Source organism: Medicago sativa, chromosome 4, assembly GCF_051527215.1.
Source record: "Medicago sativa cultivar Bolivia chromosome 4, Bolivia_mono, whole genome shotgun sequence".
NCBI lineage: Eukaryota > Viridiplantae > Streptophyta > Magnoliopsida > Fabales > Fabaceae > Medicago > Medicago sativa.
The window spans coordinates 29860052-29879333 of NC_140752.1; the positions used below are offsets into that span (position 1 = coordinate 29860052).

A 19282-nucleotide genomic window follows, 5' to 3' on the forward strand; every position below is an offset into this window, starting at 1 on the left:
CTTAATTACTTGTTTTTTTTAAAGACCCTTAATTACTTAATAATTATACCTTTTGTCCCGAAAATATTTTGCTAAACATATCATATTATTTTTTTTTGGTTGGTAAACGAAATGGCAAAGCCATTATAAACTCACACATAAGTGGAGGTAACGAGGTTCGAACCCCGGTCATGACGTCCGGCCTAACAATTTCGGCATTTTACCATTTGAGTTAGGACTTCTAGACTAAACATATCATATTTTATGCCGAGATCTTTTTCTTTAAGTTTAGTGCACCGGTTAAATTAAAAATAAAAAGAAAATAATATAATATTAATTTTTTTAACGGGCCAAAATAGAATTATATAACAAACAAAGGCTCTATCTGTAACCAAAAAAAAACAAAGGCTCTATCACAATACCGACCTATGAGATAGAAAGAGAGATTAAAAGAGGTAGAGAGCTATGAGATAGAATGTAAGATTAAAAGAGAGATAGAGTTTTGAGACAGATGGAGTGAAAAATGGATCAAAGCGATCTAATTCGAAACTCGTGAGAAAGATGAATATAACCTCACCTTTAGGGACATCGGCCGGGACCCGATGTGAAAAGTCAATTTCCCCCGATGTGAAATGTCATTTCTATTGTAGTGAAAAATGGGAGACTATCATAATTAGTGTCCTAGTTGGGAGGAATATGATTTGATGATAATTATAAAATGTTACTTATTGCTCAAGAAACATCAAGCACCAATGCAAACTTGCTTGCTACTACTTGACTAACCTATCTTTTGGGCAAAATATAGCAATAATTTGTAGACAATTACTTGCAGGTACAAAATTACACCATAACATAACATATTTTAAACAAAAGAAACATAGTAGCCTACTATATCATCTTGTAACATAACAAACATTGTAGACCTGAACAACTTGTTTCGGCAACGAACCTTGCTAATCAAATTCAAGTATGGCAGAAGTGACTTCTTTCTTGGACAAGTACAGCTTCTCCTTAAATTCTTCGATGACCTGAGATTTTCCCTTCCTCCCATTAACAAGGGAGAAACTCATCCTCTCAAGCACTTTACAATTTTCCATAAAAAATTTAGCGCAAATCAGCTCAGGCTCTGATACACGGGCATTATCAAATTTCACAAATTGGAGAGTGGATGCCAAGCAATTGGGCACAACAGCAGAATTCATAAGCTCTTGGTTGAATTTGGATATTCCCTACAAAGTGTTAATCAAACAAAGTTCAAACAAGAGGGAGACATTAAAGGTTAAAGTAAGGGGTAATAGTTATTTTGGTCCCTGAATGTGTAACGAAATTCCAAAATAGTCATTAATTGTACACTTTGTTAGTCAAAATTGTCTTTGACATTAAAATAGTCTCTCAATGCTGATATTAACTTTTTTATAAGGACTTACATGACATCAAGTAAGTACATATTGGGAGTGATATGACAATAAGTATATCGAGGGACAAATGTGACGATATTAATGAAGCTTTTAACATAAGGGACTATTTTGACATACATATTGGACAATTGTGGCTACTTGTTATGCATTCAGAAACTAAAATGACTATTACCATGTTAAAGTATATTAAATATGCTAAATACCAACCTGGAAAACTAGAGTATTGAGAAATGGAGTCTTTTGAAGAAAGCTCAACAAAACTCCACCACTAACGAAGCCAAGATCCAAATGACTCAACATTGCAAATGTAGGTAAAACTGCTATTTTTTGTTGTCAGCGCCTGGATGACAAAAATTAAGCAAACTTATTTGTATTTTTGTTTTTGAATGCCAAAAACAAAAACTTCAAACCTTTGAAGAGAACAAACTTATGCTTAATAAAACATCTCTCACAAATTTATGCCAAAACATTCTACAATTCTAGCTTTTGAACTCAAATCAATTTATTTGGGTGCTACTATTGACTAAATATTACGTAAGTTGTTTGTGTAGGATATATAAATTGATAGCAAGTTTTCAATTGATGCTCATAATTAAAATCTTGATCTCATTATTAAGAATATATTCAATGCTTAGCACCAACCTATGTTGCGACAACACTTGGTATATGTGTTTGAATTGACAGTGAACTTTGCAAAATCGTAGTGGCCCTAAGATTTGGTAAGCTCCAAAGAGTAGTACCTTTTGAAAAATTTACTTCGGCACACCATGATTGTCAACCTCACCATCAATCCAAACATGCACGGATCAAAGGTATGTCGTATGGTGTCTAACAGTGACACTTGTAATTACATTCAATCTATGTGACACTTGTGCCACCTACATATTCTCGATTAGATTAGGTTAAATGATATAGCATTACCTCTCCCCATATATGAAATTTGATACACTTCACTTGACTGAATTTTTTAAGAAGGAGACAAGCACCTGATCCGATTTCTCGATCAACAATTCTCCCACGCTTATAGATAATGATGTTAACATAAGCATTATAAGCTACTGATGGATTTGACAAAACAATGGGTTGCATTATGCCATCATGACCACAATAAGTGAATTCTTTCAAACATGAAGCTGAAAATTTGATTTGGCAGCTACGTAGCTCCCGAGTTGACAGCTTAAAGTCTTCTTTTATGCAAACAGTTTTAAGCTGAGGCGCTTCAATAGTGACATCATAAGCACTTAACCATAAGCAGTTTTTTGTCTTAAACTTTGTCAATACTGGTAAATGAATAACTAGAAATTCCTCAATGGTAAATATAATAGCACACAAGTTGAGAACTTTAAGGCTTCCAAAAGTAAAATAGCCATAAGAACTAGGAGAAATTCAAGGATTCAAGAGTTGTTTCATGGATCGAAATTCATCAAAGGACAACAAAAGATCAGTGGAACTTTGCAACGGTCATTTCACAAGTGTTTCAAGAGATGTGCTTGCAATTTGGACGAAAGCGTTGACATTGTACTATTGTACGAACTGTACAACCACCTTCTCCACTACTCTGTTTTGTGTCCACGCTACATGACAAGAAAACAGCTCCAGAATACGGCTTCGCCTGCATAGATGTTCCTTTGGTTAAGGAATGGATTTCAAATACATATCTCACCACCCTAACTAATATAAGATGCTAACTCTTTTAAAGTTTCAACTGAATCCCCTAAATAAAAATACAACAAAATGAGAGAAAAAAAGAGTGTATCAATACAGAAGGTACAGAGATTTATTTCAAAAGTGTGAAAATCACATGAGTTTCTTTCAATCAGAGAATGAGTGTTAGAGAGTATAAGTGTTAAAAAAGTTTCATCCAATAAAAAAGTGAAAGAGTTAAAAAAAAGAGTGTTCATAACACTTCTCAAAACAAGAATAACACCAAACCATATTTCATGGAACTTACATAAGATTCGTCTTTATTTATTCTTAAGCAAGTCCCAAAATCACTTAGTTAAGCCATCATATTTATTTCGTTATTCGTTATCAATTCTAGTTCTTTCAAATTATGTATGGATCCATATATCTCTGTTTAGAAACTATTTTTTTTCATACATAATATAAGATGAAAAAAAATAGTTTCTAGTTCTTTCAAATTCTGCGTTTCTCCTAAAAACTGTATGGATCCAAATAAAAAAAATGTGTGTTAAACAAAATGTTATAAAGATATTGTTCATAACATTTATATTCGTATCATGCTAATTTTGCAAATATGTCATTCTAAAAAGAGAAAATAAATAAAAAATGGTAATTTAAAACGTTTAACTTTTCATCTAAACCACACCTAAAGACAAAACACATGTATAAAGTCAAAAATTATTTTGGCTTTTTACCAAAAAAAATTATTTTGGCTAAGAAAGTGTATAATTAGTTTATTAAAAAACTGCACTGACTATTTTTAAATTTGTGACCATCAAAATGACTATTATTCGAGACATCGTGTGTTTGGTTGTGCGGTGGATATAATTGATTTTGATAGAATTGATTTTATAGAATTGATTTTGATTAAAAGTGAGTTAAGTGAAAAGTGATTTATGTTTGGACACCTTTACGATAGAAGTGATTTATATAAAAAATGTTGTTTGGCTATTTTGTGCCATAATTGATTTTGGATGTGTAAATGACCAAAATGGGTTTTTTTCTCTGTGTGCACTTAAAATATATTTCATTTAACTTTTCTACAAATTTCATTTTCATTTATAGCTAGTTATTTAATTTTATGTTACTTTATTAAATTTAATACAATTTTAATAAAAAAAAAAAACTTTCTACCAAAAATAGATTATTAAAAAAACTATCGACATTTACTTTATAAAATTTACACAACAATAGTAAAATTATTGGGCTCCAAAAATCTTATTTTTTATGGGCTTTAATAGAGCAAGAAACAAAAATTCAAGGAAGAAACAAACAACACCGTCAGTGTCTTCTCTCCTCCAAGAACAGTGTCTTCTTCCTTGAATTTTCTGCCAAATATTAAAAGGTATGTGAAAGGAAGGGATAAGTTTCAAGGGTAAAATAGACAAATGGGTGTTGTGTACTTCTGCTTTAGATAGAATCGATTTCAAGAAGCTAGGGAGAGCAGCTTCTCCAAGAATCGATTTTGAAGGTGAAAAAGTGCGGCGGCGGTAAGTTGTTGTTGGAAAACCAAACACGCTGAAAGCACTTTTCATGGACAGGACGCGCTTTTGAGTGTTCTCGTGCGGCTGCATTAGTGGAAAAACGAAAATCCGCCGCCGAGCAAGTGGAACTGTGAACACATCAAACAAACGAATGAATCCTTCATCCAACTGAATACAACATAGATGCGCGTAGCAGTTAGAGCAAAATGTTTACTCACTACTCATCATTTCAGCTTCATCATTCACTCTCCAATTTCCCAATTCATCAAACTCAACCATGTCTTCAACCAATTTCCCAAACTCATTCACTTCAATACCCACGTGGCACTCGAAACCGTTGCAACCAACTCAAATTCAAATTCCCTCATTTCCACATACTCACACCAAAACTTATTCCAGAAACTTCCACAAACTTACACCTCATTGATAAACTCACTCTCAACAACATTATCATCATGTACAAAACTCGAAAACCTCGAGTTCGGTAAGTTAGTTCATACCTCCATAATTAAAAACGGATTCGAATCTGATACATTACTCACACGTCACCTCATTAATTTCTACGCGAAATGCAGATGTTTGAGCTCAGCTCGAACATTATTCAATTCTGTGTCGAGGTTAGAGAATCTCGACACAGCTACATTTACTGCTTTAATTGGCGGTTATGTTCGTGTTGGGATGTTTGATGACGCACTCCAACTGTTTGATGAAATGCGGAGTGGTTTTGTTTTGGATGAATTGGTGATTGTGACAGTTTTGAATGCGTGTGTGAATTTAGGGAAGTTGGATTATGCGTGTGATTTGTTTGATGAGATGGATGGTTGTAGTAATGTTGTTGCGTGGAATGTTATGATTTCTGGTCATGGTAAGAGAGGTTATTATAAGGAGGCGGTTGAATTTTATCGAAAAATGAGGATGAATGGTGTGATATCGTCGAGGTCTACATTGGCGAGTGTTTTGAGTGCGGTTGCTGGTTTGGGTGATTTGGGGTGGGGTTTGTTGGTTCATGGTGAGGCGGTTAAATTAGGGTTTGAGTCGAGTGTTTATGTGGCGAGTTCATTGATTAATATGTATGGGAAATGTGAAATGTTGTGTGATGCGAAGCAAGTGTTTGATGTTGTGTGTGACAGAAATGTTGTTATGTGGAATACAATTCTTGGAGTTTACGCACAGAATGGTTGTTTAAGTGATGTTATGGAGTTGTTCTCTGAGATGATGGGGTGTGGCAATGACCCGGATGAGTTTACGTACTCTAGCATTTTGAATTCATGTGCGTGCTTCGAATTCTTAGATATCGGCCGTCAGTTGCATTCAACTATTATCAAGAGAAGGTTTACGGATAATTTATGCATGAACAATGCATTGGTGGATATGTATGCTAAGGCTGGGGCTTTGAAGGAAGCTAGAAAACAATTTGAGCGCATGAAATATCGAGATAATATTTCATGGAATGCTATTCTTGTTGGATACGTGCAAGAAGAAGAGGAAACTGAAGCTTTTAACATGTTTCGGAGAATGAATCGACATGGCGTAGTACCGGACGAGGTATGCATGGCCAGTATTCTCAGTGCTTGTGGAAATATTAAGGTACTAGAAGCAGGACTGCAGTTCCATGGCCTTACAGTTAAGTTGGGTTTAGACACAAACCTTTTCGCTGGAAGCTCTCTTATTGACATGTATTCCAAGTGTGGGGGAATCGAAGATGCGCGTAAGGTTTATTCTTGCATGCCCGAGTGGAGTGTGGTCTCAATGAATGCTCTGATTGCAGGATATGCTATAAAAGATACAAAAGAAGCAATTAATCTTCTGCATGAGATGCAGATATTGGGATTGAAGCCATCTGAAATCACATTTGCCTCCCTCATAGATTGTTGTAAGGAGTCTCCTAAGGTGATTTTAGGGATGCAGATTCATTGCGCTATATTAAAGAGTGGCCTTTTATGTGGTAGCGAATTCTTAGGTACCTCTTTGTTGGGTATGTATATGGATTCACAAATGTTGGCCGAAGCGAACATTCTTTTCTCGGAGTTATCTAACCTTAAAAGCATTGTACTGTGGACAGCTTTAATATCTGGACATACTCAAAATGATTGCAGTGATCAGGCCTTAAACTTGTACCGAGAAATGCGTGACAACAATATCTTACCAGACCAAGCAACATTTGTTACCGTTCTGCGAGCCTGTGCGCTCTTATCCTCGCTGCAAGACGGTCAAGAGATACACTCTCTGATTTTCCATACTGGTTTTGACTTAGATGAATTAACCAGCAGTGCCCTTGTAGATATGTATGCTAAATGTGGAGATGTAAAAAGTGCTGCAAAAGTTTTCGAAGAATTGCCTATAAAAAAAGATGTGATTTCTTGGAATTCAATGATTGTTGGGTTTGCGAAAAATGGTTATGCGGAAAGGGCATTGAAGGTCTTTGATGAGATGACTCTATCACCTGTTTCACCGGATGATGTCACATTCCTTGGAGTGCTCACTGCCTGTAGCCATACAGGGTTGGTTTCTGAGGGTCGGCAAATTTTCAACAACATGGTAACCTATTACGGCATTCAGCCAAGAGTAGATCACTACGCTTGCATGGTTGATCTACTTGGTCGATGTGGTTTTCTTGAAGAAGCTGAAGAGTTCATTGACAAACTAGATGTGGAACCCAATGCAATGATTTGGGCTAATTTATTGGGTGCTTGCAGTATACATGGAGATGAAAAAAGGGGACTGAGAGCGGCTGAGAAACTTATCGAGTTAGAACCGCAAAATTCTTCTCCATATGTACAACTTTATAATATGCATGCTGGATCAGGACATTGGGATGAAGCTAAATCTCTAAGGAGAACAATGGTACAGAATGAAGTCCAAAAAAAGCCCGGGTGTAGCTGGATTGTAGTTGACAAAACGACAAACTTATTTGTCGCCAGCGATATGTCACATCCTAGTTCTGATGAAATTTCACATGCTTTGAAGCACCTGGCAGCACTAATGAGAGACAATAGATTGCAGGAAGATGGAATTTCACAGGCCAGTTAAATTTAGTTGCTCAAAACAATGGGAACAGAGAGAAAAGATGTAAAATAACTCTGCTTTATTTTATTTTTGAAGTGTTTCTAATTGTTTGTGGAAAGGGAAAGAAAGGAAATTAATAACCATTTGCAAAGGTTGAATAGAATGTATTCTTATAGCTTTTTTATTGTAAATAGGTAAACACTAAACACATTATTTACATTATGTGATACTTATTTGAATTTTGAACAGGAGATTCTGTTTCATCTTTGCTTGGACGGTTTCTTTCAGGCTTGTGAGGTCAGGTGCTTTACTTTTTGATTTTTATCATTTGTTGATATCAATGAATGGTTTTAATTATGAATTGTCTTTGAAGCTTTACATTTTGATAGTTATCATTGGTTGATATGATGCTATGTGATTGATATGAAGCTACAAGCTGAACATAAATTTAAGTTAATTTAAGCTTGTAATTTAGGATACAATATTTTTAGTGCAATATATTTCTATATCTATACAAAATTTACCATAAATTTAACTCTGAATTCAGCGCCAAACCAAACCATAAGTGCCAAAAAAACAAATTCTGCTCCAAACCAATTCGATACCCAAATCTATCCCGCTTTAGTTCTCTTTCTCTTTTTCTTTCCCAAACCAATTCAGCGCCAAACCAAACCAATCTCAGTTCTCTCTCTCTCTTTCCCAAATTTGACCGTAAACCCTTCGTCACAGCTTCTCCTTGCCCACCGTGAAACCCAAATTTCCCATCCATCTCCACCACCGTGAAACCCTTCGATTTCACCACCGTCACAGCTTCTCAGCCAAACCCATTGATTTCACCAAATATTCTCAGCCAAACCCATCGATCACTACCGTGCTTCTCCGTCACCACCGTTGTTAGAAGCTTCACCACCGTCACACCCATCGAGCAAAGCTAACTTCGATTCTACTCTTTTTTCACTTCAAGGGTACATCTTTTATAGCTTTATCACATTCAATTTTTTTCTCACTAGTTTTTGTTTCATTTTTTTATATTGATTTTTCTTTCATAATCACGATGACTAAGTTGTTGTTGAATATTGTATGAACTTAGTGTTATCTGGGTATTGGAAAATTTTGATGAATGTTTGATTTTTTGTTTGGGGTTTGATTTTATTTTTAAATAGTTTTTTGTTGTTTGAAAGTGATTATGGAAGTGTTAGGATTTAAATTTGAGAATTTTTCTTATATTGGTTTTGATTTCAATATTGCAATTTACTTGATCTGTTTGTTGCGTTTAGTGTTCTGATTACTGTATAAGGTTTTGAATTGGATAATTGATAATATTGAATGTTTGATTATGTTTTGAATTAATTGGATTCAGTTACTTGTAGGAATTAGAACTGAAAGAGGTGACATTAATGCAGAGCTGTTTTTGACGGGATTCATGTGATCTCCAGCGTTGGGAAAACCCTTCTCAGCTCCTTTCTTGTCACTTTCACCACGGACCGTCAACTCTCATTGTCGCCGTGAAACCGTTTTCTGCCGTCATCTCTTTGCACAACACAACAGGTATTATTTTTATGTCTGTTGTTTCATTCAACCATTGAATTTTGATATAGTTTAACTTATGTACTATTCACATGATCTCTCTTTTATCTTTATTATTTTATTTTATTTAATTTGTTTTATTTATTTTATAATAAGTTATAGAATTATGGGACCAAAATAGGGGATTCTGGTAGTGATCACTTAGTATTGCTGAATTGAGGTTATGATTTTGAAATTGATAACCTTTTCTGTTGTTTTTTTTCTTTTTTCGTGTGTCTGTGAGAAGAAAACTAAATGGGAACCTTAATTTGATAGACCTATTTGAGCTTATCTCTGGCTTATGCACTTGTGAGGCTTGTGAGTTGTGACATGTCCATGAGATGTTTTCACCTTATTTCCATGAACTCTACATGATAATCTATGAAACCACTTAGAGCTTATAGGAAAGCAATGGTATTAAAATAGTTTATATGTGTGTATGTACTATAAGTGCTTAATTAAGTTGTTTATGTCAAAAGACCAAAGCTACCAAATTGGTCCTTAAATCTTACCAAGTTGTTTCAAAAAACATTTTCTATTTTTGCCGTGATGCTCCCCTCTGTATTCTCTATCTCGATGCCGTCTTTTGTACCCTCAGTCTTCTCCACCTCGAAGCCGCGTTTCCTTAAGTTCGTATTGTCTTGCCATGGTTAAACAAGTTATTTTCTGTTTTTTGAACTGGACAGTTCATGATTTCCAACTGTTTGGTTTGGTTGGAAAAGGAATTCAGCCGTATTTCCTATCAATTGTTGCACGAGTCATCTGATTTCGGTCAATTTTATGGGATTGGAACACTACAAAAAAGTGCTGTTTTCACAGGGATATTTCCCTGGGGCAGAAATCCCTGGTAAATTTGCCAGGAGTAAGACCCTGTCATATCCCCTGGTTTGCATTTGCCAGGAGCAATATATCATAACCCTTGACAAATTGAAAGGGCCCCCTTACTTTTTGGCCTTTGCTATTAACCTCACCCAAATATAATTTTTTTGTCTGATATCTCTCAAAAGAAAATAGAAAGAGAACCCATAAATATATTTATGGATTACTGAAGAATCGGAAAAGGCGAGTTGAAGGGGAACTTACTGAAGAATCGGTGACTAGAGCGCTTTTCTGGTAACATATATTTATGGATTCCAATTTTTTCTATTTTTTGGTATTCATAATTTCTTGATTTGGATTTTATGTTTATGATTTGTGATTTTCACCTACTAGGGATTTGATTTTTCAGATTTAATTTTTATGTTACATTTTAGGGATTTGATATTTATTCAATTTTGATGTTACATTTTAGGAGAATGGAGGCAGATTCATCAACTGTTCCAATTCATCCGATTGTGGTGTTGGAGTTGTTGAAAATTTTGTTGGAGAATGCTGGAGCTGTTTTCAGAACTAGTGAAAGGTAGAGTGTACCTTCTGTATTGATACACTCTTTTTTTCTCTCATTTTGCTGTATTTTTATTTAGGGGATTCAGTTGAAACTTTAAAAGAGTTAGCATCTTATATTAGTTAGGGTGGTGAGATATGTATTGGTTTAGTGGTGTAGATGACTAGCTGTTATTACTTATGAGTTAAATATGGTCTTGAAGCTCATAAACTTCTAGGTGTTCAAATATAACTTCTAGGTGTTCAAAATCGTGGTTACTTGTTTAATGCATGGTTAGTGAGTTACGAAACCTTGTTATAGTCACTAACCATCCAATGATCGTAATTAACTGCATATTTGAACTACATTAATCATCTAGTTGAAACACATGGTTTCACCATATGCATTTGTTCTCTCTAATTCAACAATTCAAAAATGTTGCTACAGTTTTTTTTGATAGTGCAGATAATGAAACTTTCATAACTGTTGACAGGTTGAATTTTCAAGTTTGGAGACATTGAAACTTTTCTCAATCAATGTCCAGAGGATACGGGATGACCAACTTTTAGCTCATTCTTGCTTTCAAAATTTGACCAAATTGACTGTAGATGGTTGTGAAAGGGTAAGCATTTCAAATTGCTTCATGTTTTCTTTTGTCTATAATTTTTCTAGTTTTTCTTTGTTAATTAGTTGTTAGACTTAGGGTCAGTTGGATTGATTTATATGAGCTTATCTATTGGCATAAACACTTACGAGAGTGTTTGTCAGAGCTTATGAAAACAACTTATAACATGTCTGCAAGCTATATTTTCAGCTTATTTCCATAAATTCTTTAGGAGAGCTTATATTTTGTTACAAAAATAGCTTATACATAAGCACTTACACGATAAACACTTATGCTAAAGGGCTTAATTGACTAGTTTATAACAGCTTATGCTAAAATAGCTTTTGAATGTGTTCCTAAGTCATGTGCTAAACAAATTACATATCACTAGCATCACTTATGTAGCAGATGTATAAGTTACAAACCAAATTATCCTAGCACGTGCGACAAATTTTAATTGTAATTGATATTTTGGTGCCTTTTCATATTTTCAATGATCAGTACTAAGTTTTGGTTTTGCAATCCTTTAGGCTCTTAAGCATAGTTTGTAGTAGGCATTAACTTAGCTATGCAAGTTGGTGCGCCACCAACAAGGTTTTCCTACTTCAAGACAACGAGAATTTCAACTGCATTTTATCAACATTGTTAAGATCACATATTGTACTAATACTCCCTCCTATAATGGCTTCATTAATCCTCTTCCCTTGAGCTAAGTTTGGGTTGAGATAGGCCTTGACTGTTCTCAATTCTAATGTGGAACTTTACTTATGCCACACCTGATGTTGACGTGCCTCACATGCTATTGACCTACATTTCAGGAATTTGATAGAAGTTACATGATTTGCAGAGAAGGATTTGGTCGATTGTCACTGAATTTGATCGATTTCTCATTGGATTTTGTCGATACTCTGCATGCTTGTGTTCAGGTTAGTGAAATTCTTTCTCATTCGATTATTTCATTGTTATATTTTAAACTGTATTTTTAAATTTGCTACAATAGATGAATCTGTTTAAGCTTTGTTCAAAAATGGTTTGACCAATATTATTAAAAAATCATTTTCACAGTATGTACTTTGTCTTAAATGTAAGTGCAATATCTCTTTCCTTCACTTTATTAATTTTTTTGAGTTTCTTCACTAACTAAAATTCCATTTCAAAATCTTATGTTAAATGAATGCTTTGTTCTCTTATGTATAAAGCTATCTCTATAAGAAATAATCGAATGTAAGATTGCTTGTTTATCCAGTACCTACGCTAATCGTGTCATTCAAATTTCAATGTAATGCTATTAGCATCTTTCAAAAAAAAAAAAAAATGTAATGCTATTAGCAATCTGATGTGCTTAATTATAATTTATATCTCTATTCTTTATAATTTACTACATGGTTTTATTAATAAATTAAGCTCTTATGTGTGAGTGTAATGCTAGTATTAATGGCCCACATGTTGGTTATGTTTGAACAGGAACATTATGAACAGATTGGCCTTTTCTGGGGTATTGCAGCTCTGATGGTTCTGTTGTTATTTCTGAGAGGGTCAAACATTTTAACGAGTTAATAATTCAATTTATGAAATTTAATTAGAGGAATGATATTTTGACATCCGATTTTCAACAACTTTTAGGGGCAACCTTTTTCCTCTATTCTTATTCGACAATGACAATAGAGAGAGAAAAAGGAAGAGAGAGAATAAAAGTGTAATGAGAGTATGAAAGAGAGTTGTCCCTAAAAGTTGTTGAAAATTGGATGTCAAAATATCATTTCTCATTTAATTATGATGTATTTTGTTCTAGTGAAGGCTCTTTACTCTTTGGGTTATTCCCAAGTTGCTCTTTGGGTCAAACATTTTTATATTGTAGTGCTATTGCGGGGTATAATAAGATGAGTGGTTTGAGAAATCCGAGAAAGCCAACATGGGAGACTCCCACATTAAGTTAAAAATTATAATTAATGTTTTTTTTTATTTAGTAAGTTAATATGATATTATAATTGTTTTTTTTTTCTTCAGGTTTTTGGAGACCAAAACCCGTTGACTGATGATGAAATTATGAATATTCGAGAATGTTGTGCAAGTTTGATTCTTGAAAGACTTTGATGTAATTTATATGTCTACCAATGAACATGCTTTGGAATAATGACAATCAATTATCAGCTTACGTCTTAGATTTCTGGTATTAATGAATGATTTTGTAACTTTGAATTTGTTTACCGTATGGTATGAAATTTGATCTAGTGATATTTTATATTAGTGGTCGTGTATGAAATTGTAGATTAATTTGTTAAATTCAAAATTATAATCATATATACAATGGTAATTGATACTAAAAAAAAAATTTAAACAGGTTATTAAGTGGGATCACATCATAGACTTAAATACTGTGATTTTTTTTTATCCTTTTTGAGCCTTTTTAAGTGGGAAAACTCGACTTAATAAACATATTTTAAGTGGGTGACCAGACTTAATAAACATATTTTAAGTGGGGTGACCTAACTTAATAAAATGTTTTTAAGTCGAATGATTCCTCTGACTTAAAATCAAAATAGTTATTAAGTCGGCCACCTATAAGTGGGATCCCCAACCCACTTAAAAAGTCTTTTTCACCCCACTTAAAAAGTGTTTTTTGTACTAGTGATTTTTTCCCATCAATTCAAAAATCTTCCACCACATTTATTTTTTTCACAACAATTATAAAAAAAATTACCAAAAAAACTGCTTCTTCGTTGAAAACAGACATCTCCTCCATGTTAGCCTTGTGATACAAAAAACTATTATCCCGTCTCATTGGGACAACCATAAATTCCGTAAACCCCACATCTGAAATAGTATGTTGTAACACCGGAACACAAACATCATTTCGTATTTTTCAGTAAAACCTTCACAAGTTTGTGCATCCCTCCCACTCCTCTCTCATAATATCCATCTTAACCTTATTGGAAACTAAGGTTGCATACGTCACATCCTTTCCCACCACAATTGACTTCTTATCACCTATCACTATCTCCTCCCTTGTTCCCTCTAACATGCTTATCAAACCTATCATACCAAGCCACATTCATAAGCATTCTATAATGACCAAAATAGACATTATTTAAAGCTTTATCAATTTTGTAGACATATCGAGCAAACCCGACACTACTAAAAAAAAGGTCATTTTCAAACTGAATTTCGTACGGTTTTGGGACGAAATTTACGGACATTTCCCACGGAGTTCGGAAGAAAATATGTTTTAGGACGATATTCGAACAGACAGGGCATTGTCCGAAAAAGCCGCGGCGTAAATCATAGTTCCGTCCCAAATTCCATCCCAAATATATTTCAGACGGATATCGTACGGTTTTCACACAAACTCTAAAATTTAAGTTTGTGGGATATTGGACTAAACTTCCAACGAATTTTGGACGAAATTAAGTTTAATTTCCTACGACTTTCGAACGGAATGAAGTTAAACTTTTCCTACACAATTCGGATGGAATTCAATTAAAACTTCATACGATTTTCAAACAGTTTTAAGTTAAATTTTCCAACGATTTCCGGACGGAATTAAGCAAACCCTTATTTTCGGACGAGTTTATAAGCTTATTTTTTTTTACAGATTTGCCACAAACTTAATATTTTTTTAATGAGTTTGAGATAAATTCAAATCCGTAAAATTTATTTTCAATAATATATGTTAGACTCAAATAAAAATGAATAATAATTCAAGAGTAAACAAATGCTCATTGTTAGAAACAAAATTATACAAACTAGATTCATATATGTGTTCAATGTTCTAGCACAATATATCACAAACTAACATTACTAAATTGTTCATTAGTCAATACTCAAAAGTAAAGTGACAAAAATTTGAGTAATACTTTGTTCAAAAGATGACGTACTCGAACACGAGACAAACTGATACACACTCAAGTGCACTGGTAGGGACAGGGGTAACAACAACTTCCCTCAAAAAGTAAAAAGCTAAAAAAAACAACTACCCTCAAAAAGTAAAAAGCCTTATGTGTTCGTGATCACCCCCTAAAAGTTGAAGCCCTAGCACGATGAACGATTTTGACTACATTATACTCATCGCGTTTTGCACTAGGGAAAACCCTAAGCCTCTATTGATTCTTCCTAACCTCCTATCCCTTTCCTGTTGTTGTGAATCTATTCAATAATTGGACATGAAACCTCCATGCCGACTGAAATGTCGTTGTCATCCATGTCCATGAGAAATTGATCGAATTGCTTTTCGACGACGTGGTCTCACCTCAGTCCATTCTCCCCTGCCATGTTGTTGTCTTCCATGTCCATGAGAAATCGATCGAATTGCTTCTCAACAGCGTGGTCTCACCTCAATCCATTCTCCCCTGCCCTACCATTGTCTTCCATGTCCATGAGAAATCGATCGAATTGTTTTTCGACGGTGTGCTAACTTTAGTTACCATATTCTATGAGTCTTGCAAATATGATGTAATTTAAATGAATGTATGGCTAAAAGTTCATTCCATAGAAATTGATCTCTACTATATAATTATAATTGGAATACTTTTAGATATTTTTTAAATTAAAAAGTAGATATTATGTTTGAATGATGATTTTTTAGAGTTTTTCTAATTACACCCTGTGTAATCCTGGTTACACCCTGGAATGACAAAATTACCCTTGCATAAAATTTCATTTTCAAAAAGCCTCTTCCTTCTTTCTTGGTTACACCCCAAAACCCCTCTTCTGTCTTTCCTTCTTCAAGCAGATTTATCCCTTCTATGCAAGATTTCAAAGAAAATTCGAAGTAAATAAGATTACCAAGTTGTGTTCTACGATCGATTATGTTTTTCTTGTCATGGGTTCCCTCATTCTAAGCTTTTATGGGTTCAATTTGTGTTTTTCTTGTCATGGGTTAACAATGGAGAAGACTTGATTCTACTAATTTAATCTTAAACTCAGTTTAAGTAGGTCATGTAAACTTAGTTTAAGAAGGTCATGTAAACCGAGTTTAAGTGTACATACTTAACTCAGTTTAAGTAGGTCATGTAAACTAAGTTTACATGGACCTACTCAAACTGAATATAAGTTAATCTCAATAATGTAAATTGAAACCATCGTACAATGCAGTTGAACAAGAAGAATTTTTTTGAAACTAACATTATTGAAAAAAAGAATAAATTCATTTACTTATATGCAATCGAGTATGGATGAAAGATGTTTTGATTCACTCTTTAATCTTCCACAGATATTGACTGAACATCAGAATTGTTTGATCGTTTGTGGGTGAAAGAGGGTGAAATTTTAAAGTGACAATGAATGAAATCAAGGTTTTAAGAGAATTTATAAAAGGACAATAAGAATAAATTCATTTACTTATATGCAATCGAGTATGGATGAAAGATGTTTTGATTCACTCTTTAATCTTCCACAGATATTGACTGAACATCAGAATTGTTTGATCGTTTGTGGGTGAAAGAGGGTGAAATTTTAAAGTGACAATGAATGAAATCAGTTTTAAGAGAATTTATAAAAGGACAATTTTGGTATTATTATAAACTTTTAAGAAAATTTGGGTGTAACCACAAATATATGGGGTGTGAATAGAAAAATCGATTTTTTATTGTATTAATTTGAAACAATTAATTATGTAATGAAAATAGTATTTTCGCTATACTAGTTGGAAAACGAAATAAATAAAGAGTAATATTTGTTTTAGACATTGTCGGTTTGGTCTATGTACTTTTTTTTCCGGTTGAGATTGTTCCGTGAATTTCTTTTTTAACACTATAGTGGTTAGAAATTCATTCTTTGAAGGAGATAAGTGAAAAATCAAAGGTTGAAACCTCAACACCAACATACTCTAGCTTAACTATTAACCGAGCTATGTTCAAAGACCTTGAAATTGAGGTTTTGTATCCAATATTGGACTCAAAACACAATGAATTATTAGAGACATTTTTTTTACAAAATAAAAATGATAATATTGAAGACATAAAGCATGAAATTAAAGCCTAGAGTTGTTGTATTTTCATAAATACAATTTATTATAATTTTTTATCACACATATTACAACATAATTATTGAAATTCAGAAGTGATCTTTGTGTATGTGAATGCACATTCACATCACATCCATCCATATCCATATCCATATTACATACAAATAGGAGTTCCATATGCTTTCAAATGATTACAATTTTTTTTATCACACATATTACAACATATTTATTGAAATTCAGAAAAGTGCTACGTAGTTAATAGTTATGTATGTGAATAGACATTCACATCACAACCATATTTCAATCAGCAGTACAAATACGAGTTCCATCTGCTTCATAAAGTACACATCCAGTTGATGCAATGCAACAATTGCATGCTGGATCGAGGTGTTTATCACCTGTATAAGGGCAAGTCATGTATGCAACTGAATCATAGCAAAATTGTGGGCAAATTTTTTGTGCATCGACATTTTTCAGGTTGCCTCCTAAAAGAATTGCACCTGGATCATAAACAAGAAAATTAGATTACTTTTTTTATTTGATCAATTTATTTTTATTTTCAGAAAGAAAAAATTACTCAAATGAGCAATCTCACAGAAGTATAGCTTTCAAATATTTTTATATTTTTCTTTCAAAAAAAAAACTATTATTTTTTTGTTGTTGTTGAATATTGTATAGGTTTCATCTTCAGCACATATATTGAAGAACAAGGGAAGTACGTAAGAGAACCAATTGTGTCCAACTTAATTAGGTATGAAGTTAATGATCCAGCCTATCTTGAGTTTCTGTTTATGTTATATAACCTTAATTACTTAATAATAAGACCTTTTTTTAAAAGAAGCATATTTAGTTAAACATATCATATTTATGCCAAGCAAAAACTTTTTTAAGTTTTTTTTTTTATGCAAAATTATTATTTAAGAATAGCGAAAAAACTGTACCCACTTTCTAAGAAGGATTGTTATTTAGAAACAGTGCACCGGTTTAGTTTTTTTTGTCAGGTAGACTAGTGGTTAGAATTCACCTTTTTCAAAGTGAATAAGTGGGGTGTCCGGGGTTCGAACCCCGACCCTTGCATATAACAATGCATGTCCCTGCCAACGGAGATATGCTCACGGGGACAGTGCACCGGTTTAGTTATAGTTGTTTAACCTTATTTAGAAACTTACACAGAATAAACTTCATAATCAAATTTGTAGTCCCTTAAAAAATTTGACCACATCTTAAATAAAGTATATCACATAAACTCGAGATGTATGCATTAAGTTTAGGGGAATAATTAGCAAGTTAGTCTTAATGTTAATCTAAATTTAGTGCAACATATGTCTATATCTAAACAAAGTTTACCATAAATGGCTAAAAGAAACAAAAACATTGTGTTGAAAGAAAGAGAAGTGAGTGCAAGATTTACCACAAACGAAGACAAGAAGGATAGTTGCAACCTTTAAAGCCATTTTGTTGTTTTTGGTAAAACTGATGAAACTTAAGTCTCATATTTATAGCATAAAATTTAATAACATACGTATACAATAGGAAATCGTCTATTGATTATTGAATTAAAAATATAAAGGATAGTCGCATGGACAAGCTCTAAAGTCTAACTAAACCGCTGAAGCAAAAGTCATATCTTTATCCTAAATCCATTAATGAAAATTTTATCCTATAAAATCAATATGGTAGGATAAGAAATTTCTTTATGCATTTACCTTTATAAAAAAGAATTTAAAAAAACATTTTTTTTTAAGAAGTTAAAATGAGATATATTACAACTGACATAGAATTATGTCCGCCACAAGGTGTGCAAGTATAGAATTCAAGGAGCTACAAAGGTCATAGGACCAAAATAAAGAACAACAAAAGAGAAGATAACAAAAGCTATGTAGCAAAACTCATACTATGGAGATGAATCTTGGGTCGAACATAGGAATCTTTTAATTTGTGTGTGTGAATTTATAATTGTGATTGTCGCTTCATCTACATATACAAATAAAATGCAAACCATCTTCGAGTGTAAATTAGATCAGATGTGATAACATGAGTGTCTTTAAACTTTGTTAGAAGTCTCAAATTCAACCCCTTGGGACTTAGAAGCTACAACATCAAATTTAATCTGTTGAGAGATCTTTGTCATTATTGTAGTTCTATTTGACTCAAGATTCATCCCCTTGGAGCTTAGAGCAACAACATCAAAATGTAATCTGTTGAGAGAGCTTTGTC

The 19282-nt window shown here is 33.4% G+C and overlaps 1 protein-coding gene and 2 pseudogenes across 26 annotated transcripts; 1 reads left to right on the plus strand and 2 right to left on the minus strand.

The window, feature by feature from the left end:
- Positions 1-812: 812 nt before the first annotated feature.
- Positions 813-4654, minus strand: LOC146927643 (uncharacterized; annotated as a pseudogene). Its single transcript, XR_015007954.1, has 4 exons — positions 4467-4654; positions 2314-2772; positions 1605-1737; positions 813-1208 (listed from the first exon to the last, which is right to left on the minus strand). The product of XR_015007954.1 is annotated as an uncharacterized LOC146927643 (transcript).
- On the plus strand, positions 4328-13350 carry LOC146927644 (pentatricopeptide repeat-containing protein At3g09040, mitochondrial pseudogene; annotated as a pseudogene). Of its 24 annotated transcripts, none has more exons than XR_015005789.1 (9): positions 4348-7722; positions 7820-7867; positions 8974-9118; positions 10144-10249; positions 10428-10535; positions 10993-11121; positions 11922-12029; positions 12568-12598; positions 13111-13350. The product of XR_015005789.1 is annotated as a pentatricopeptide repeat-containing protein At3g09040, mitochondrial pseudogene, transcript variant X20 (transcript). The 24 variants fall into 24 exon arrangements; XR_015005786.1 differs by having other exon boundaries at positions 4348-7633; positions 8941-9118; XR_015005771.1 differs by lacking the exon at positions 10144-10249 and having other exon boundaries at positions 4332-7722; positions 8941-9118; positions 12568-12655.
- A 3737-nt stretch (positions 13351-17087) lies between these two features.
- On the minus strand, positions 17088-18542 carry LOC146927645 (serine-type endopeptidase inhibitor). Its single transcript, XM_085700904.1, has 2 exons — positions 18477-18542; positions 17088-17565 (listed from the first exon to the last, which is right to left on the minus strand). The coding sequence occupies exons 1-2, from the start codon at positions 18517-18519 to the stop codon at positions 17366-17368; spliced, it is 243 nt and encodes an 80-aa protein (XP_085557030.1). The 5' UTR covers positions 18520-18542; the 3' UTR covers positions 17088-17365.
- Positions 18543-19282: the final 740 nt, after the last annotated feature.

What these genes read in the sequence shown, in the direction of transcription:
- LOC146927645 (XM_085700904.1), bottom strand. Translation starts at nt 18,519, where the DNA reads ATGGCTTTAAAGGTTGCAACTATCCTTCTTGTCTTCGTTTGTG. An exon ending in CCTTCTTGTCTTCGTTTGTG is followed by an intron (nt 17,566 to 18,476) that starts GTAAATCTTGCA and finishes TTTATGATCCAG; the next exon opens with GTGCAATTCTTTTAGGAGGC.